Source organism: Taurulus bubalis (assembly GCF_910589615.1).
Source record: "Taurulus bubalis genome assembly, chromosome: 9".
NCBI classification, from domain to species: Eukaryota; Metazoa; Chordata; class Actinopteri; order Perciformes; family Cottidae; genus Taurulus; species Taurulus bubalis.
Window position 1 is genome coordinate 4,722,017 of NC_136597.1, and position 22,588 is coordinate 4,744,604.

The 22,588-nt window shown below is 43.0% G+C and overlaps 1 protein-coding gene across 1 annotated transcript in view; it reads right to left on the bottom strand.

Annotated features, from left to right (window-relative positions):
- spon1b (spondin 1b) overlaps positions 1-20,390 on the bottom strand; it is a gene marked incomplete at its 5' end in the record, with an annotated part of 84,962 nt that extends 64,572 nt beyond the window's left edge. The window contains 3 exons of the mRNA XM_079223051.1: positions 6,882-7,015; positions 18,723-18,829; positions 20,165-20,390. Coding sequence (XP_079079177.1) covers positions 6,882-7,015; positions 18,723-18,829; positions 20,165-20,390 — 467 coding nt within the window. The remainder of the gene's footprint in view (positions 1-6,881; positions 7,016-18,722; positions 18,830-20,164) is intronic.
- Positions 20,391-22,588: the final 2,198 nt, after the last annotated feature.

Genomic DNA, 22,588 nt, shown 5'->3' on the forward strand with positions numbered 1-22,588 from the left:
GTAGAATGACCCAGCATCGCCCTATTTCTCACCCTGAGCTGCAAGCTACACTTGTTTCACTAGATACTTCTTTGAAGGAACTCTGGTGGGGACCCTGAAGGGGTTAATGTGACGACATCACACGGAATCAAACTGTAGCAGGGTTCGAGTCAATATTTCTCTGGTGGAAACAATAAAATATGGTTGATTGGATAAATTATGCAGAATGGAATGGCATGTAGACATGTAACTGGTGGAGGGGGAGGTGGTGAGGTGACTGTAGAATGTTTGACTGATCCTGTTGTATTTATATTTCCTACAAGCACGGCGCTGGACGGGTCAGAGACCAGGGGTTCTGAGGATGGCAGAGAGCAGGGATTTACAACCCCTTCAACAAACTGCTGGAATCGTGGTCCACTTCCCCACCGAGGTGAAGCAGTGGGGCAGCAGACTCCTGGTTCCCCCGCATTATGACAGGGCCATCGCGGCCCTGTCTGAACACACTGATAACACTGGACTGTAAAACAATTATGATTCACACGGCGAAAATCAAGAGACATTCCAAAGTGATGACTGCAGTACCATATCTGCAGCTGGTGGAGAAAAGAATATTATTTTATTTCAGGAAGGGAAAAGTTGCTTATAGAAATGTTTTATCCTCAAAGAAGGTTTTCATCCTGATATAAACATCTTTACCCGACTACGAAGTTTTATCCAGAAATTAGGCAGTGTTACTCTAGACCAGGGGTGGCCAACCAGTCAGAGACTAAGAGACACATTTTTTACTGTGTTACTGCAAAGAGCCACATCATACCCCCCCACTCCCCCCCCACCTAGGTTTGAACCTGAGATAGTATCACAGTATGCCAAACAGAAATATTCCCTTTCACACTCAATTAAAAACCCAAAAGTGCTTCTTAAGGATACAAGGTAATACAACACACATAATAATGTTATAACTTCAGCCTTTTTGAACAAAACAAAAAAAAGGTTGGGAATGAAGCAAACTATCACAAATAGTCCGATGTGTAAACTCACGCAAGTAAAGTGTGTTGTGAACGCAGCATTGAGGAGTGTGTGAATATTCATTTCAATTCAGTTTATTTTATATAGCCCAAAATCACAAATTAAAATGTGCAATCTGTACAAATAACATCCTGTCCCGGGACCTCACATCAGATCAGGAAAAACTCCCCAAATAAAGATAGTAAAAACCATTTCACAGGGAAAACAGGAAGAACCCTTCAGGAGAGCAACAGAGGAGGATCCCTCTCCCCGGATGGACAGAAGAATAGATGTCATGTGACCAGAATGAACAACGTAGCAGAGTTACAACACATGACATCAATATGACTGAAATTGAATAAATTGCACTCTGCCGCATTAAAAAATCCCTTCAAAATAAAAGCACAGGATTTTTATTTTTTTTTGCCCATGTAAAATGACCGTCCTGACGGACTAAAAACGGGTCCGCGAATGACTGAAAACGGGTCCGCGAATGACTGAAAACGGGTCCGCGAATGACTGAAAACGGGTCCGCAAATGACTGAAAACGGGTCCGCGATTTCATGGCTTTCAAGCCGTCGCGCCTTGAGTTCGACACCAGTGGTCTAAAGTATTTGCAAAATCAATAAAAAGATTAAAAAAAACAAAAAAAAAAAACTTCGATATGAACGCAAGAGCCGCATGAAACCAGGCAAAGAGCCGCGGGTTGGCCAGGCCTGCTCTAGACAATAAGATTTTTTGATGATATATTCTAAAACGTTTTTCTTTTAATTAAATTGTTATACTTAGTATAAAAATGAGGGAAATATTAGAAGAAAAACTTATTTACTCTTAATCAACTACTGTTTCACAGTTATATTATTAATCATATACTGTGTAAAGGCTTGTGGCTTCTCATTTGACCTACTCTCCTGTTAAAACATACGTATGCTTTAACAGTGACCTTCTGATAGTCTTGAGACTGTGGATGCCTCCATGTCTCTGTGTGAAGAACGTGGTGTTCCTTGTTATCATATGACCATGCCGATGCAAGCCAATCTGAAGACGTCATGAGAGCTTCTGTGATTGTTTCATTAATGTATTTAAGAGGTAACTCTCTGCTCATTCATTGAGCAGTCCAGGATACGCAATTGCCATATCATGTTGTGATTCTGACTCTGCTCCTCTTTGCAAAGATTAAATGTCCTAATTAATGATTTTACCTCAAGGTGTCGAGTAAATTTTTCTAACACTGCCAAATATTTTCAAAGCCCGAATTCCCAAAATCATCTTGCATGTTTTCCTTACAGTCCGAAATTTACAGATTAAACTAACTGCATATAAGACTAAAAACACATGTTTTTGTTTTTTCTCTTTTTCATCACTTCTTTTACATGTTTTCTTTCTAAATGTCTCTTGTTCCACTTGTCTTTCCCTCTCATACCTTACTTTAGGGCAGCCATAATTGGAAAAGGTACTAGCCTGTTAGCTGCATCATCCAGTTTACAGTATTTATGCTAAGCTAAGCTAACCGGTTGCTGGCTGTAGTCTTACGTCAATTTTCCTAACTTTTAGAAAGAAAAATGTATACATTTATTTCCTAAAGAGTCACTATTTCCTTTTCTTTTTGTTAAAAAAAGTCTAAATCTCTAGATAATCAGGTTAAAGAACCAGGTAATATATTTAAGTACTATAGCCATCCCCAACAATTTAGTCACCCCTCCTCCTTAAAAAGAAAATAATGGCATTGATGTTGATTGAGCAGATGTTGAAGTTGGAATGGTATTAAAAAAAAACAATCCTGGAGGCTTGCCTACTGAAAGGACACATGAGATTAGAAGAAGAGCTGGATCGCTCCCAACTGTAAGGACTAGTATTTGAAGCTCCTTGGAATGAGCTGAGAGACGATGTGTTTGAGGTCCTGGACTGGCAACATATAGTCTATAACAAAGTAGAGTAGATATGAACCGACTGGGGAAGAGTGAGCGTTCCCATGGTGCAGTCATGCGATACTTTCCAGTGATATGGCTGATGAGGGAACGAAGCGAAAATGTGAGAGCTTTTGGCGTGAATATTCACAGCTGAAGTTTCTTTCTTTTACTTTTTCATCTTTTGGCTCGACACTCCCGGGTGGATTATGAGACGATGGGCCCCCGGGCACAGACGTGCAAAAAGAGCCACCGGCATTCCTACACGCAAATTCACAAAGAAGGGAGAGCGGCAGCTGATCCTTTGAAAATCGTCCCCGTCTCGAGGTCCGTTTCAAAAAATATGTGGCGATAATGATATTACAGCGCACACACGGCCATACAATTTTGCAGCCTAGTGCCATTCGCAAATTATTGTTGGTACTTGTCTCTTTTATTCACATTTTTTAAAGGAAAGCCAGGGTGGCCCCTGACATTCTGGGCCCCCTGTACCTGTGCCCGTTAGGCCTGTTGGCGGTGGCTAATGTTGGCCACTAAATGCGCTATATTTTGTCGCGCATACCTACTGCAAAGTATCTCCTCCCTGACTGATGTGAATTTGCTTCTGAAGACTGTGCCAGTAGCACCATGGGAAAAAACTGAAAAGCGTCGTCAACAAAGACAAAGTGACAAGCGAGTTACAACGGCAGAGAGAGGACAGTTAAGGAAAGGAGACGGAGTGAGACGGAAAGCCGTACACGTTAGATGAGGTAATGCTGAATCTCTATCTCACTGCTGACAGACAAAAGTGACAGCAATACGAGGTGTATTTGCATAGCAGATGTTCCCCACGCAGGAATAGATTTATTGGGCGAGCAAACACTGTGGTGGCAACGTTCCATCTGTCTCGTGGCAGCGGCAGATAAATTAAAAGTAGCAGCTGTGAGTACACTGTAGAGGTAAGGGCAAGTTATAGCATCTCGCTCAGAGGAGGAAGGGATGCGTGTCAGGGAGGTTATTCCCCTCGGGACGTCGGGTGAGGAGAAGGAAACGAGAGGGAGAGGGGGGACAAAAGCAGAACTGTGGAGAAAGAGGGAGCGAGGCAGAGCGAGGCAGAGTGAGGCAGAGTGAGGCGTGTTTATCATTTGTCTTCTCAAGTTATGAAAAAGTGGTTACATATTCCCATAACTCACTGTTGCTGTATGAGCCCAAGTATGTGATTTGTGTATGGCATGAGTTACACTTTACATCATGCATTAACTGTATGCACTATTTGTTACCAGAGAATATTACATTTGTAGAAGAATAAGTCGTATTATTATTTTTTTCTGAAAACCTTTGCATTTTTGTTCTCTTTGGTTTTCTTCCTCGTATTTGTTTTCCCCCCAATTCCACAACAGCCGGTGGCTCTTGTAAGAACAACGTTAAATATTAATAAGTTAATTATGAGGCGAGCCTCAACGTGTTGTAGTCTACGGGCTAAACACAGAGTTCGCCCCCACATTTCTCTGTGAAAAATCAAATTCAAACTTTTTTCTCCGCAGAGCAGCTGAGGTGATGCGCAAAACAGAAATAAGCAACTTTGGATGTGATTATAGCCACTGCAAATATCATGCGCAGATAATGCACTTTTAATTATGGATTATCGTGAGCATGTTTGTGATTCAGAGCACAAATCAGGGCAAAATAAAAAGGTACCAGAACTTGCATATCGGCCAATACCAGTGTATTAAAAACATCCATCCATCCATTATCAGCCGCTTATCCGGGGTCGGGTCGCAGTGGCAGCAGGTTCAGCAGGCCGACCCAGGCTTCCCTCTCACCCACAACACTATCTAGCTCATTCTGGGGGATCCCGAGGCGTTCCAAGGCCAGCCGGGAGATATAATCCCTCCAGCGTGTCCTCTGTCTTCCCCGGGGTCTCCTACCAGTTGGACGTGCCTGGAAAACCTCTAATGGGAGGCGTCCAGGAGGCATCCTGACTAGATGCCCGAACCACCTCAGCTGACTCCTTTCGACACGAAGGAGGAGCGACTCGACTCCAAGCTCCCTCCTGATGTCTGAGCTCCTTACCCTATCTCTAAGGCTGAGCCCGGACACCCTACGGAGGAAGTATTGCTTAAGTATACCGCTTGTATCCGAGATCTCGTTCTTTCGGTCACGACCCAGAGTTCGTGACCATAGGTGAGGGTTGGAACGTAGACCGACCAGTAAATGGAGAGCTTTGCCTTCCGGCTCAGCTCCCTCTTCACCAAGACGGACCGGTACAACGCCTGTTTTACCTCTGCAGTTTAGTACTGCGGTTAAACCCTTCGTAAAACATAAACTAATAAGTCAACTAAAGCCTTGCACACTGTTCACGTCACTGTTTACGTCACTCATGGTATTTTCCCATTTAAAATACTGCCAAATTGCTGACATCTTTCTAACTAAGGCTAACGTTACACTTTCCGCTAGTAGATTGGGAGTGACACGACATGTTGTTCCTGTGTAGCGTAAATGAGCTGATGCCGACACTGGGATCAGTATTGGAACAACTCTTGCGTATCTGAACATATGGTCTGATGTAAAAAGGTCTATATTCCCCTGATACAAAGACATTGTAAAATATATACAATCGACATATTACTTAACGCACACAGATTCTCCATTCATATGAATATGAATATGGGGGTAACAGGACAAGATTTGGGGATTGGAAGCAAACTAGTTTCCATTTGTAGTCCAAGTGGTATTGGACCCCAGAAGTAGAGCCCCATGGCCCCAGAAGTTTATCCGTCCAGACCAACAGACGTTCCAAGATTGCTTTACACAAAAATAGTTTACAAGACCGAAAAAGCTAAACTAAGGGGGGACGTTTTGCAGTTTTACAAAACTTATCAGTGCCCTCTGTTGGATAAACATGCAATCATAATACAATTACTAAATTGTCTCAAACATCCCCTCTAAATTCTCTGGTGTCATTTACGATTCATCATTGCCAGACTATACACTTAATACCAATCTGCAAAGGCTAATACCGACTGATGCATCAACCTGGCTGGTTTCACTGAAAGATCTCCTTTACAACCTAAATCATTAGCTAACTCATTACTATCCATAGCACACCCACCCCACCATCATGTTCCACACAGGGCAACACTTAAGAATATTCCTCAGAGTTGTTGCTGCAACCACGTAAAATAAGGCCACACACACACTCACAGTGCAGGTTTAGAGTCACACCTGCTTCCAACCACAAATTGCCTCCCCGTAACCATTATCTGCCTCTTTGTTGTCGAGCCGATCCCATAACACAAGCCACAGAGTAACATGGCTTCTGGAGAAACACCTGGCGTTCGCTTGCTTAATGCGTTGTCTAGAACCAAAGACAACTATCTGTAAAAGATAACAATGAGCGTTTAGTAGTCACTGGGTGAGGCAGTCCAGATTTTGTAAAAAGAATAAAGAGAAAGAAACTGTTAATAAAGTCCTCCTGTTTTAGAACTAAATGATATAACTTGATGGATCATACTGTTGTTTTTTTTTTAATTTATTTTACCAATAGATTACTTTCCATTAGTGCTCTCCATTATCAACAGCACACCATGTGCTTTTTGGATTGATTTCTTTTCTTTTAGGCTGCCACTGATTTCCATTCATTTCGTCACGGCATGAAAATCAACTGAAAGACTTGCTGGAGTCATTTATCACAGTTGTTGTCAAAGCACCAATATCAGGGAACAGGGACTCATTTGGACTCCGTCTTTGTTGTTGATGCCAGGTTATCGACATCGAAGGCTTCAGAGTCGACTTCTGAACATCCGTTTAATGCCAAAGGAAAACACATTCTCATGATCATTTTGCACATTGTTTTTCTTTTCTGTTTTCCACCGATATATCTAATTAATGCCAAATGTTTTGAAATATTTTTATTTCGACATTTGATACTCGAAAGTATCCCTGGGTTGATTTAGTAATTCTTTTTTTTTGCATTTTGATATTGAATAACTAGACAGAGATGAAACTCACTTCAGTATAACGCAGCCAGACCCAGTGGGCGGCGCCGTCCAGAAGACCTGTATCCTGGTGCGTCTGCGGGGGGTGCTCTCCGTCACTGCAGGGGCACAGTTAGTCATGAACTGTGTGTCCTCCTCATCAATGTTCTAGAAACGGAAGAAAGGAAAAATTTAGTATAAACATATTCTAAAGAAATGTGATAGCTTGTGAAAATGTTGCCATGATCTGTCTGAAGTCCAATTGCGACAGGATGCAACTAGCCTTGCAATGCAAGCCCACAAGAGCCATTATCGTCCTGTGGCCTAAGACAAGAGGTTATTTCTGGTAGTCAGTAAAACAGATGACTGATAATCCCCTTCGTCACTCGCATTGCAGCCTCTCAGAAAGGCTTGAGTCACGGAAGACTTGTTTAGACCTAAACCCTTGAGAAAAACATTTGAACTTGCATGATGCAAACAGGGTGTACAGTAGGGCATATATATATATATATATATATATATATATATATATATATATATATGTATGTATATATATGTATATATATATATATATATATACATATATATATATTAATACAACAAGGCCATTGTTGTATAAACCTTTCAAAATGTGGCCTTTGGCAATTCATGTTTTATTTCAAATGAGTGACCACATATAATCCTGAAGGTTTATCAAAAGAAACACAGGAAATATTGGGACAAGCTCATGTTCCCACCAATGGCCCCACGAGGAAACAGGCCCCAAGCTAAATTAAAGCATAATAGAAGCAACATGTTTTTTTTTAGACCAGTACAACTAAAACTGCTAGCTGGTGCTTATTTTGCAGGGGCTAAGTTTTGCGATGTTATCAAGGGAGAACTTATTCACTTTGTTTCCTCGTAAATATGTCGTCAGTGCACCGAGTGAGTCGTCTGTCATGTTCATCCGTGATCAGAGAAGCGAAATGTTTAATGTACTGAGCCATGGGGGGAGCAAAGATGAGTTAACTGTACGTGTCCACTTTATATCAGTTTGGGGGAGCGAGTCATTAAAAAAAACTCAACATGAATCTAATTTGTTCACTGATGTCAACACTTAATATATTAGCAAATTACTATGCTTTTTTTTATTATTAAACTATTTATCGATATTAAGTCAACATCCACAGCCATCGTGGACACATTTCTCAACAGGCCTACCGGACAAAGGCCCAGGGGACTCAAAGTGTCAGGTTCTGGTATGATAGAGTGGACCCAAATGCCAGAGCAACAGTTTAAAAGTAAATTTATTCGATAAAACAAAACTTAGGACAGGCTTCAAAACGGGAGGTGGAACGAACAAAAACAAAACCAGGAAGCCAACAGACAGGAACAAGACCGGACTACGCCCGAACAGACAGGGGGAAAACCAGTACAATCCAACAAGGGGACAGAAGACAAACAGGGTTTAAATACAGGAGGAGGGTAACGAGGAACAGGTGGAAACACTGAGGGCAGCACAGGTGAAAGGAATGCACAATCAGGGAACAGGGCAGACAGACAATCACGGACGATCACGGGGACAGGAAGTGCAGAAACACAGAGGACACACAAGACAAGGACTTCACAATAAGACAGGACACCAAACACACCAACATCATAACACAAAGTGTCAGGGGCCTTCACCTACAAAATGTAATTTAAAGAGACGTGTACCAGGAAGAGACTCAAAATGACCACAAAGAAACCTACAAAAATGGCCGAAACAACTACAAAGAGATGCAAAACAGCTGCAAAGAGACACAGAGACCAGTAATAGACCTGTAAGGACTATTAAAAGAGATAAAAAAACAACCTCAAAGAGACACAAAAGAACCACAAAGAGCAACAACAACAACCAACAACAAAAAGAGGCTCAACATCTATTAAGTATGTTTATCTTGTTCCTATGTTGGAGAGGTGGTGGGACCTTTTGCATATCTGTGCCGAGGGGCCCATTGGCTCATAGTTCGCCCTCTAATTCTGCTTCGATAACCTAAACAATTATTTCTCATTGAATCGCACAAGTCACGCCAGCTCGAGCCAAAAAGCAAAGTTATGTGAAAGATATTCTCAAAGTCCCTGAGCAAGGCTTTGAATAATAACAGTCTTGCGAATTCAAGACATGTCTGGCCCAGTCCCTCCGGTACTCGGACCTTGTCAGACGTTTTAAAGACTAAACACACACAGAGACAGATACGCAACATGCACACATGGCCTGTGACCTTGTAGCCAGTGTTCCCCAGCTGCCTCAGCTCAACAATAACAATGACCTAAGACCCCGTCCCACACTCCTGATAGGACATTAAGAGGGAGACAGAAGTCACCATCAGCTCTTTCCGTCCTTCTTTCACAAACTATCCTTTCATTTCCACAAACGCATATCCACACAGACGTAAACAGATGCACACATCTAGACCATGCAGAACAACACATGCATTTAGAGCACAAACACACATATGTCTGTGTATTTGTAAATTGACTTCCTCGGGTCTTCTTACACAGTGTGATAACTTAGTGTCACCAACAATGTAGCTTTGTCAGTCGAAGGCAGAGACAAACAACTGGCTAAAAGGCATAAGAGATATCGGGAGAGATAGACACTATAGAGATAAGGGAAGAGAAAGTGGAAAACAAATAGAGCAAAAGGAAGGCATAGGATTAGGGAATAGACGGAGAAGGTTTTGTGAGAAAGGAAAGTGGAGATTGATAATGACTTCAAAACAGAAATGGCTCAAGCATAATAGTTAAATAAAGAGCAGCTGTCTTGACATGAGAAAAACACAGTTTGATTTGTGTAATGACACCGTCGGCTCAAATGTACACGTTTGTACACAATTAACATCCAGAGCGATAAAACAGTGACAGCTTGCATCATGAGGACAATTGCTCATCACCGAGCTCGCTCAGACTGGAAATTGTCTACAGGACAGCACAGCAGTTTGTTTTAATATAATAATACAATTTATTCCAGTCAAGTCCTAAATCAAGACCAGCGTCATTACATTCCAGTCCAAAGTAATATTCCAAATTCAAGACAGACACGTTTGAACGGAAGGCAGTCGAGTGCCGAGTCAACACAGTCAATCAATTAAAATCACAAGTCAAGAAAGGTTATGTCCCAATTAAAGTCCAAAACACTGGGTACATATCTAAACTCAAGGCAGGAACACTGGGTTCCGAGTCAAGACAGTCGAGTCAGATTTCGGGAAAGTCAAGTCCAAAATTAGGTCCCAAATCAGGACGATCAAATAACGAGTCATGTTAAATTTAATTCAGCTAAGACCCAAGTCAAGATAGACAAGCATAATATATTAAACTCGGCCAAGTCCCGAGTCAACAGGGACGGACAGGTGAGTCCAAAAGTAAAAGTGGAAAGCTGAATCCTTGGTTTTAAAGTCACACCAGCCGAGTCCAATCTGAAGACAGGCAGGCCTCATGTCCCACGGCAAGACAGGCCAGTTCAAGACAAGCGAGTCCCAAGTATCCCAAGTCAAAAGAATCAAGTTCCGAGTCAAGTTTGAAGTTAGGACAATCAAATCAGTCAAGACAGAGATATGTGTCACACGTCCGAGGATTCGGATTAGAATCTTTGTCTTTGTCTCTTTTTTTTATTCCAATTTGATACCTTTTTAAACCTCCTGATTGAAATCAGTAGCTTTGCCTGCTCTGCCTTTGAGTGTGCCATTCATCAAGACTCCTCCATTTTGGGCTAACAGGAAGATCAAGTCTTTAAGGTCATCAGACAGGAGTCCAGGAGTCAGTGGTGTTAAAGTCAAAATTGCCTTGGCAAGTCTTTTTACTTTTATTTTGTTAAGCCGAGTGCATACATTATTGCTGTCAAGACTTTCCTTCAAATAAAGGAACCAGAGATAGCTTCAAAACCTATTGTTCAAAACCTATTGTTCGATCACTGGTAACAGAGAATATGTGAGTGATGGAAGGACAGACAGAGAGAGAGAGACGGACAAAGAGAGGACGAGAGGCAGTGTGGGAAGACTGGCAAAGGAGCGTTTGTTTTCACTGCAGAGGAGGCTGGCATGTCTGTGTGTGTCCACGGTTAGTCTCTCTCTCTCTCTCTCTCTGTTGAGACGGTAAACACAGATGCTTCAGAGTGCCTGCGCAAGCAAACGCAGAGCCCTGTTCAAACACACACACACACACACACACACACACACACACACACACACACACACAAAGAGACAGAGAGCGGGAGACAGACAATGCAAGCCGGAGAGCCCTGGAGAAAACTGACAATAAGAGTGATGTAAGGGTGTATGTTTGTCAGGCGGTGTGTGTGTTTGTTTGTGTGTGTGTGTGTGTGTGTGTGTGCGCACACATTGCAGGTTTGTAATTAAATGCACGGCAGCTACAAAAGGAGTGAATACAGTTAAAACCTTTGGGACCACGATGCGGAGATGAAACTTTTCGGAGGATGAAAAGAAGAAACCCCAGGCAGGCAGACATAGATTGAAATGTCACGTCGACACTTGAAGATGAGCTTATTTCAGCAAAGCAACAGAGTTCTCTCTCACGATGAAGACCTCGAAGGCGCCCGACATTTCGCCTCGAGCTTTCCATCAATCAAAGCCGCACTATTACTGCAGGACGTCACCGTGATCTCAGGGCCATCAACAATATTGCATCATATTACATTTTGTGTCTGAGCCACCCAGCCAAGGCAGCGTGTCACACATCCAAACATCTCCTCTGCAAAAGAACTGCCTGTGTGGGTTTATTTTACTGGCAAATGGAAACAAGTCTGTGGCTTTTGGCGTTCAATTACACAAAACAACATTGGAGAGGGAGAGCATTGTTCATTGTGTCTGTTTAATATAAAAATGACCCCAAAGACATTTTTACCGCTACATACACGTTTTAGCGACACAATGCTTTGTAGAGGTCAATGCAGCCATCTCAAACTAGTGTTTGTGTTCACGCAGACTAGAAATGGACTCTCTCTATGTGACTAAAATGAGTTCTGTCCCGCCTTTCTTTCAGGCTGTCGTGTCCTTTTCTCGTCTCTCTTTTCTCGTGTGAAAGCTCTGATGTTATCGGGGCTTCGGCGTGAAAAGCTCTGACAAAAACAAGACTAGTCTGTCACCTTGACTAAAGAGCGCACTGAGTGAGCAAACTGAATGGCACGCAAAGGGAAAAGTCTTTCTAAGAAAGTGGGGCTAGCCCTTTACAAACAATCTTTGTACCAAATCAGAAAGAAAGGGCTAATGATTTCATGAACAACATGTTTGTTATTCATTCATGTTAACGATTTAAACCTTAACAAAACCGTGGGCTCGTTATCATTCTGGACAAGGAAACTCAGCCATTGTGTATGTGCATGCGCGTATGAACAGGGTTGACTTTTAGGCTTTTAAGATTTTAGGCTTCGGCAGGTCTGTGTGTGTGTGTGTGTGTGTGTGTGTGTGTGTGTGTGTGTGTGTGTGTGTGTGTGTGTGTGTGTGTGTGTGTGTGTTTAGCCTATTGTCAGTGAGAAACAGCATGAATAACCTCGACGGGCTCCTGCTCAGATCAAGGCTGAGTCACAGAGCTGTTGAGACTACAGCAGCCATCCTCAAAACCAAGTGGTGACATGTTCTATGACAGTGGCTCAACGTTTCCATTTTCATTACAAATTGGCAACAACATTGCGCCACCCATAATCCAACTGGAGGCTTCAAAACGGCAGTCCACAAACCAATGGGTGACATCACGATGACCCGTCCACTGCTTATGGATCCATCTTTGGTGCCCATCTACTAAGCATCAGTGATATTGGTGAGGTGACAGATAATGGGGTCAATACCCGCCCAGGCCACAGCCTGCTCCCCTAGCTGCCGTCTGGCGCTGTTGTACCACCAGACTAAATGGCAGGTTCTCTCTATTTTTTTTCCAGTGTGGCATTAAGGGATGACAACTTCCATTTTGTTGTGCAACCCTGTGTTTCAGAATAGACCTTAAACCTTGAAATAGGATGGACATATTGTTCCAGTGGTGCGTACCGTTCTTTAATTTCAGAAAATACTGTTTATTCCTGCATTTATTTGGCAAAGTACATGCAAACTTTTTGTGTTCGTAGTTTGAAGGCCTTGGGATCATAATGTTCATCGGTGGAAAGTTTTTTGAAGTTTGGTCAATGAAAAAAAAACACTCTTTTCTGCTGTTGAAAATGGAAATGCACTTCCTGTTTCATGCCAAAAGTCTTCAGTCACCAAAGTGTTAAGAAGAGCAATTGTAAAAGCTTTGGGTAGATTTAAAAATATATATTTATATTATTTTAAAGTAGATTTGTCAACTCCTTGGGCAAACTAAGAGCCAAAACTGAATCCCCTGAGAATCACATTAGTGCAATTAGTAAGAAAGAGTGTCCTGACGCTACTAGTCTTGAATACATTATGTATTTAATAAGTCATAATCAGTGCAGAGTACAACATTATTTATGCAAGCCTCAAGCATCTGAACCAATCAGCTTGTCAAGCATCTTAAAAAAAGATGTGTGAACTGCCTTCTCGGAGGGTCCTTGAAGTAAACAAGGACAGAGTCGTCCTCGTAAACTCCTGTTAATCAGAAAAACAGGGGTCTTGGGTTCCTGCGAGTGTGGGTACTCAGAGAGGCAATAATTACTTTAGGGTCACATTGGAGTGTGGTTATGCTACATATCAGGTCACCATCATTTCCAACTCTGCACACATCCTTTTCTTTCGAGCCCTCTAAGCACTACTTTGCTTATGTAATTGCCTCTATCTGAACCCTATGACTGGTCTATGACATTTTAAACTGATTGGGTTTGTTTATCCCCGGCTAAACTCAGAACCCCAGATAATCCATGCAGGAGAAAAAAAAGAAGAAGACGAAGAAGAAGAAAAAAAAAAGATAATATCTCATGTCTGCTCATCTCTCCCCTTATCCAAACAAGCCCATGTTTGTCTCCCTGAGCAATAACACGTCGCTGGCCTAGATAAATATGACCCACGTCCCACGCTAACGCAAGGAGAGCTGGGAAAAACACACATGCAGACCCACACGTATACACACACACACATATATATATATATATATATATATATATATATATATATATATACATATATATATATATATATATATATATATATATATATACCCAAATGCCCATTGGGTGCATATTTAAGCACAAAGGCACACATTTCCAAGCGCACAAAGGGGCATTTTGGGGTCTGACACATCAAAACAGAAGTCTTTTAATGGCGGTAATGGGGGACAGAGAGCAGATTATTGCTTCAGGAAAAAACAAAAAAAACAATAAGCACCAACTCTCAATTGTAGTGTTTTAGTGAAACAGAGGGCGAGCACATTCCAGGACAGCTGCCAGACTCAACCAGAGTACCAGAGAGCCAAATGAGCGAGAACCGGTGCACGGGGAACCGAAACTGTCCTCATTTGGCCGCGCTCCCACGGCACAATAACAGTCATGACATTGCAAAAGTAGCCGCGTAATTAACTCACGGAGAATAAACTGTCAGGAATATGATTTGCTGTGTCGATTTATTCTAAGTATTATTATGTAAACCGCTCGGATGAAGAGAAGCAGAGTTTGATGGATTGAGGTTGTTTAGACTCTCTTGTTTTTTTAAGTCTTATGCTGCAGCGTCTCTTGGCGGCCCCGCTAATGTGATCGGGACATAACAGACGGCGTATTTACTAAAAGGCAATCATACTGAAAAGTAATTTCTGTGACCACATCCATCCAAGGTTTCCACTGATGTAGTCCTCAGAACGATAAGAACATCTTGCAGGAGACATTGTCAACTTCTCAGAAACCAAAGATATTCTTTAACGAGTAACTGCACACATGAAATGTTTTTTTAAAGCTATGAACTACATAACATAACTGTACTGTGATGAAGTTAACATCGGCATTGCTGAAAAAATGTTTAAAGCATTGGCCTGTATGAGCTGAAAATGGATCCAAATGCCATCTACTGTTTTAAAATCAGCCATAATCTTCAAGGCCAAGAGTCGACAATTTGAGACTAATCTAAATCATGAAATAAAAGAATGTAAACGCCCCCTAATCCGTCCCCCGCTCCTCGCCTCTCCCCACTGCATTTATCCTTTTTATACTATTTCCATAACCACTGTGTGGCATTATAATAACAGTTTGTGTACTGGGAATGAAGCCAACAGCACATCCCAGAATCCGGTGAATCAGTGTTAAAGACCAAATCTCTGTTGACAGCAATGGGTTTCCTACCCTGTGACGAGAGTGTGTCGATGAAGCATTAAGTTATTTCATTTGTTTTAATTTAGCGGCTGGCTAGCGGTAGCGAATAGCTTGCCAATTCCAGCACGCCATATCGCTGTTTTCCAAGCTACTGGAGACGTCATATTGGTTGACTCCGCCTCGAGGCTTTCGTCGTACGGAGGTTCATCTTTATAGTAGCTTGAAAAGATTTTGGTCTCAGAAGGGTTCTTGATTCCGCTGTAGTCCGAGTAGTATTGACCAATCCCGTTTGAGCAGGCTTTGGTTAAATGCAGGTAAAGAGTCCATGTGGAGGACATTGGCCAAAATGCAATCTGGGAATCCACCGGCTATTTATTTCAAAATGGTGCGGTGGGCGGGGTGAGGCTCAGACCTGGGTGCGTTAAAGTTAAACTTTAAACACTTGGCTGCAACTCATCTCTAGAGACCTTTTGTTATTATTCCACATGGATAAAAGTGTCAATCGCAACTGTCGATTACGCAACAAAAAGTGTCTGATGGCTTTGCCACTATTTAATAAACCAGATTGTCTACTTTAATTTCGTTCAAGCTCCCACACGTTTGCAGTTTCTGCTCGCCGCCTTACTCCCCGGTCTCTGCCTCGCTGCAGACTCCGACGGGACTCCGAGGTTGAGACTAGGAGGTATTTATTGAAAAATCAAATAGAGCAGGGAGTGAGGAGCGATGTGCGACTACACAGAGTGGGTGTTTCAAAATCCCCTTTGTCTCAATTCAGCCAGAACCAAGGTGCTCCTGTGAGCTTCAACGAGGTTTCCCTGTTCTGGTTTGTGAGAACTGCTACGAGGGTCCACACTGGAGCCCAAGCACCAAACTGCATGTAAAAATGTAATGAAATCACTCACAAAGGTTTGTGAGAAATGTTTTAGAGATGTTTTTTTCATACGTTGGCAGTAATTTAGGGGTTGGGAAAGTTGGAGAGAGAATTCAGAGGCAGCCAAGCAAGCGTGCACGGACAGGACGGGCGGCAGGATGAAGAAATGATCTCGGAATCATGTTAAGAGCCACAAACTGCCGACACTGCAAAATCCTTTGTTTCTGATCGTTTAGTTTTTTGATGAATATATTGGGAAACTGCAGTTGGATTTGCATAAAAAGACAAACGATGATAGATAATCATGGGGTATAAATATATAATAGCAGTAGTTTATGAGAAAACTGCGCGAGAGTTCAAAATGAACAAAATCCTATAACAACGTCCTGATAGGCTAAGTGACTCGCCAACGGCGGAATTTTCCACTTAATTTGATTAAAATATGCTCCAAATTATATAAAAAAATAAAACACAATCTGACTTGAATCTAAAACCAACGATATTTGCACACATCGATATTTTAGACAAAGGTATGCAGACAACTTTGTGACAACCGCAGTGCAGAACCTGTTTATTAGGCAACAACACTACTTGGTTAGATCAAGGTGGTTTGGGTAAAAATGACTGTTTATGTTATATACAATAAGTACCTTTGTACAGAACTTACATTAGTTGCGTTAGTTGAGTATGCAAGTTGCGTGAAAAAAAGTAAAGGAAAACAAATACGTTTGGGTTCACACAGGACATGAACAGTGGACTCCTGGGTGAAAATCCTCTGTTTGTCGACCCGACCTCCTCCAACTGTATTGCTCTTCATACTATTTCCTGTTTTTCCCTGGTTCACAATTATGGATGTAATGAATCACAGTGGATAACTTGTTGTAGGTATACGTACACACAGTGACTGAGAGCAGCCTGAAGACTGACACAGTCTAATACAATCCTCCTGCTATGAAGCTCATCTTCATGAAGGTTATAATGTTCCGTTTTTTGTCGATTCAACTTTTGGACCATTGTGGATGTTTTAGTTTGTAGTGCTGTTGAATTGTATCAAAAACACTGTGATGTTTATATTAATAATATAATGTCCAACACATATATTTACAATGGAATGCCATTGTGACAGTGAAGAACGTCAACGGCAAAATATCCCCGACTATATATTGGTTTTGGCACTTTCTGAAAGGGGCACCGTGCAGTTTTCCTGTAAACCAGTAAAAGTTGTTCTCTTCTATCCTCAAGGGACGGCCAAGTCTCTCTGTCTGGTACTCTGGTCCAGAGAGAAATATCTCAACAAATACAGGATTTACTGCCATGAATAACTGTTATATAATATTGTTCCTTCCATGTGCAAATACACATGAAGATGGATAGGCTTTTAATTAAGAGCAGTAGATTAAAAGAGAAAAACAGTGACACAATTTCCCATTTTTGAAATCAAAGAAATCCTTAAAAAAACGTCTGGATGCACTAATCGTTTGGGCCATAGCTGAAAATGTTCCACCACATTTTATTGGAAAAAAAAAGATTTACACCCCCGTACTGTTTAACATGATATGGCCATAAATAATTGTTTTTACCGTTGTGTTCTTTTTAGAAGAGCTGGTAGAAATGAATGGAACAGCAACTGGGAGCCAGGCCTTGTCACCCAACTTTAGTGGCTGACCTCACTTATGATCAGTAGCCAGGTTCCAAAAGCATAGACCAGAAGGTTGGAAGGTGCACATTACACGGAGTTTCCCCGTTTATTAGGTGCGCCAATCATCCAACAGTGGAACCATCTGAAACCAGCAGTAGGAATGTTTAATCTCATTGCCCGCATGTTTTTGTGCTTGAGTGATACAAACACGACTCACCGGTGGTCAAAAACTCCACAGGGTACCTTCAAATAATGTGTCCTTAGATTGATTCCATCAAGGGATGTTGACGATTAACCGTTAAACCTATTAAATGAAATCGTTTTGACAGATTAATTCTATCAGTATAAAAAAAAACTTTATTTTCTAAAAAGCTGAGCAAAACTTGGGCGGAGCACCTCGTCACTAAAATGCAGATCGCTAGTCCACCTTAAAAGGTCAGCCCACCTTAAGCGAGCCTTGGCGGGAGTTGTTGCCAATGTTTAAGGGTCTAACGGCCTTCACTTCAAATCAGCAGGTGGCGAGCAATACACATGCACTGACTTGAGGATTTGTAGCGTTTATTCACTTGCTGCTCATCCATCGGTGGGCTTCGTGGAAACACAGACGGGGACTCTCGCCCGCTGCTGTCCACATTGAAGCAAAGAGTCTGGTTAGCATCAGGGCGTCGAGCCGCAGCCGCGGACGTGTGTTCCTGTTTACACTGAGCTGGAGGTAATTGAGGAAGTCTGGCTCTCTCCTCGGGAGCTCTCTGCCGCTCAGCGGGAGCCGTGTTACTACCGAACCAAACATCTCACATCGCACTACTGCTTTCTCCCTCGACTCTCTGTGTTTATCTCTGTCCTCACATGCCTCCCTTCTTCTCTCTTCCCTCCTCTGCTGCCTTCTCCTTCCATCTCTCCTCCCGCTGGGGGTAAATGGGGAAAGATGCCATGCCTGACCCGAACCCCCGAGAAGAGGCAACCACATTCTTTTTTTCTACTCCGCCACAGCAGGAGAGTTAACAGATTCCTAGCTTCATCCGTGTCCGTCAGCGGCACCTCCTTCGACCTCCATATCAGGAGACGGCGGGAGGGAGGGGGATGAGCTCAAACAAATGAGCTCATCTGTTTGGCGAACCTTCCCAAGAAAACCCCCATCCTTCCTCACCTGGAACTGGCCGGTGTAGTCGTCGTCCGTGGTGCCCTCTCTGCCCTCCTTCAGCGCGATGAGGGTGAAACCCCGGAAGTAAGCGGGGCTGGTTGCCAGGAGGACCACTGTTAAAGAGGAGGAGAGTGTTTTTAACTCCAGACGGCAGACAGTAAAAGCATCTGCACACTCTGGGGTCACGGCGAGTGACACAAAAAACATGAGCGCGACCTGAAAAGCAGAAACCGTGTGAGCGTCGGGTGTGATTGGTGGAAGAGTGAGGGGTAATACATCCCACGGTAATAACGGAGAGCCCGTCAATCTCACGCGGTGAGTTCAGTGTAAAGGATTTTATTCGGCTCACACTTGTGCCCTAACCTTGGATCTTCAAACCAGCCCATTTATCTTAAAATCTGACGAGGAAAATGTCAATATTTTCAACCTCATCCAGAATTTTGTATTTTTTATTGAACGTATTTGCAGCTTAAAGGCTGTGTAATAACTTCAGTGTTTTTGCCGCTGGGTGTTGTCCTTCACAGGTGTCTGATAGCTGATTAGAATGCAGCCTTGTATTGCTAAATGTGGAATCAGAATTAGAAACCAGTTTATTTACCAGGAATGTTTACACAAACATGGATTTTTTCTTGGCGGAAGGTGCATAACATTAGACGAGACAATCAACAATCAACGACAACAACAGTGCAATAAATATTAAATTAAGTAGAAGATAAAGTGGTCAGACAAACAGATAACATTAATGTAAAGTGTATGTAAAAGTGACGTGTTAAAATGACGTGTATTTCACAGCCCGTCCCTGAAAAATTGCATGATATGGAAAATGATTTCAGTGGGGAGACTTCAACACAAGGTGACCCTTGGGTATTTATTTTTTAGGCCTGTGTCAAAACTGTCAAACGGTAACATGCCAGGTCTTATAAACCCTCATCCCATCACATCACTGGGTTGTTTTAGTAAATATTTTTTATTAATACATTTTTGGATTTTAAAAAGCAGAGCACGTGAAAAGGTTGTTATTTGATTTTTGACAATTCCTAGCAGTTCTAAACTTCCCTGAGAGTAAACCAAAGTTGTGTTTTTTTTTCACGTGGACACCAGGCAGGATAGGGACTTTTAACCAGAACCAGATCTGTGTGCCGTTCTTCTCTGAGCGTGACCCCTCGTTTAGGGAGAGGAGAGGAAGTGAATATAGGTCAGCCAGTAAAACATAAGAAGCCTCATCAGGCCACAACTCTCCCGCAGGAACCAGAGGACTCACGCCAGCTGGTTTGGAAACTGTGTCCTCCGGCCTGCGATTACTTGCAATGCACATACCCGAGTGTTCTCTTTAGGAATACTGTGCATTGTAGTGCACATATGCCCTGTTTAACTGGAGAAACACTTAATGTGGCGCAGCTTTACGCACTGATTGCGCAGACGGACTGGTGAACAAAATAAAAGTCTACCTCTGTAGGTGCTGCCCGGATGGTAGGTCTCCGGGTCCCCCTCCACCCGGAGCCGGAACTCGTGGTGCCCGTCCCTGCGGGTCCCCTGGGTCTGCGCCCGGAGGATCCGCCCGCAGTACCCGTCAAGCCTGCCGCCGGCGGGCTCCTCCACGAAGGCGACAGCGTTGCACACGAAGCTCGAGGCGAAGCAGCAGATCAAAAACAGCACGTGGAGGTACATTCCCATCTCGGAGTCCGGAGATGAGTGCGTTCCAAACCCAAGAAGAAAAAAAAGAATTAAAAACACTCAGTGGAAAGGCGAAACCGCGGACAGAGGATCAGCTCCAGCCCTCTTGCAACATGAACTCCCAACCCAACTACAGCGGCGTCACAGTCAGTGGTAAATGTGGAGAGAAGGAGAGTCCATCCTGAGCTGGAGCGAGAGAGAGAGCGCGTCAGGGGCGCACCGCGAAGAGGGTGTGAGAGAGGAGCTGCTGCTGCTGCTGCTGCTGCTGGTCCCGGATCAGTGTGCAGCGCTGACGGAGAGCCTGGGAAGCAGCGGGGTGGGTCGGGAGGAGGGGGGCTTCCAAATAACCGAGCGCGGGTGCTCGCGGCTGCCTCCTGGATGTTTAGGCGAGGGAATTGGTCCGAAGCTGGAGCTCCGCACTTTTAATAAGAGCCCGCCAGCCAGGCCTCCCCTGTCTGTCTGTCTCTCGCGCCTCCTGTGGAAACATACACATGTTTTGCTCGCTGTTCAAAAGCGACAGCAGATTTTTTTTTTTTAGCAACATAGTTGCATCGAAATGTTGTTCCCCCCTCCTGTACTGTCCCGTGCGTATTTACGCATTATCTGTGTCGCTGTCACCAGAGTTCAACGTGTTTTGATGGCCACATGAGCAATGAGCATCACTTAGTATCACACAAAACGCAGTACTGTTCAATACTCTGAAGTTAAAAATACACCAGAGTACATATGAGCCTCGTACTCCTTAATTAATGCAAAAAACACACACATAGGACATGAGCTCCATTATAAGGTCCGATCATTTTCTTGTGGATTAAATGCACATTTCCTCTCTGACATGTGGTGTACACGACGCTTTCTCCTCACGGGCTGACTGACTGTCCCTCGTAAACACTTTCACAAGACTTGCGTGCATCACAACAGGACAGAGTCGTGTGGCCACTAGGTGTCGCCATAGCATCTTTGCGCCTTTGGGTGCTCCAGAGCTACTTAGTAAATGTGTCACTCTCCTCATCACTGCACCCTTTCCTCTCCCGTCTCCTCACGTTGTATTACAGCGCGAGGGATTATGGAAATAGGGGGTTTAAAGTTTCATATTAAATGTGTAGTTTTGAATCAGCTGAAGCAATAAGTTTCAGTTATGTAGTTGTTTTTTTCATCCAGTTCCTTTTTTGTAATTTATTGTGTTCCTTTGTGACATTTTGTTATCCTCCATAAGTCTGTCTGAATCACCATGAAAAAACAGAGTTCATTAACTTCTGCTTTTATATTTACTACAATCAAGTGTGTGTGTGTGTGTGTGTGTGTGTGTGTGTGTGTGTGTGTGTGTGTGTGTGTGTGTGTGTGTGTGTGTGTGTGTGTGTGCGTGTGTGTGTGTGTGATAAAACCTCATGGAAATGAGGTGAATCAAATAAACTTGCACCAAAACCGATTCGCTCATGTGTTCGTTGCTTTTCGTCCAAATGCCAAACGTGTGTGTGTGTGTGTGTGTGTGTGTGTGTGTGTGTGTGTGTGTGTGTGTGTGTGTGTGTGTGTGTGTGTGTGTGTGTGTAAACCTGAGGAGTGTTACCCAACTGAAAGCAGAGAGCTGGAGATGGTTAATCCAAACAGCCTGGATGTCTCCGCGTGATGGATCCCATCTGGAGTGACTCTGAACTATAAACTGTCTGACGTCTGTTGCGTACACCCTCAGCCGAGAAGTGGCGTCAAGGACAGGATGAAAACAACCTGTTTGCACACCAGCCAGTAACATTCCTCCACTTAAAAACATCCAATTCAGTTGGAGGACATCAGTGTTGCTGTGGAACCTTCCAGTTTCCCTGCTGAACAACATGTGGAACCATCAGGAGTCTCATCGTGTTCAGCTGCCTTATGACAATATTCATATTCAAATACATAAACTACACACAACTATGGGGGGATATGTGTTGCTTTTGATACTGTATATGTACCTACATCTCCAGTAATGATAATACCTTTCCGAGAAAGAAAATTCCCCGCAGTATGAGTATTAAATACATGTCTGGATAGATGTCTCTTTGTTTAAAATCCCTGCTGTTTCAAAGTCTTGCCTCAACCCTAATGACACATGCATTTGTCTTTAGTCAACTTGCCTGCTTGAATAAAACTTTCATTAAGGGTAATAAGGTTGTGAAGCAGGAAGCGCAGGCCAAAAGGATGTATTAAATATGAAAATTGCA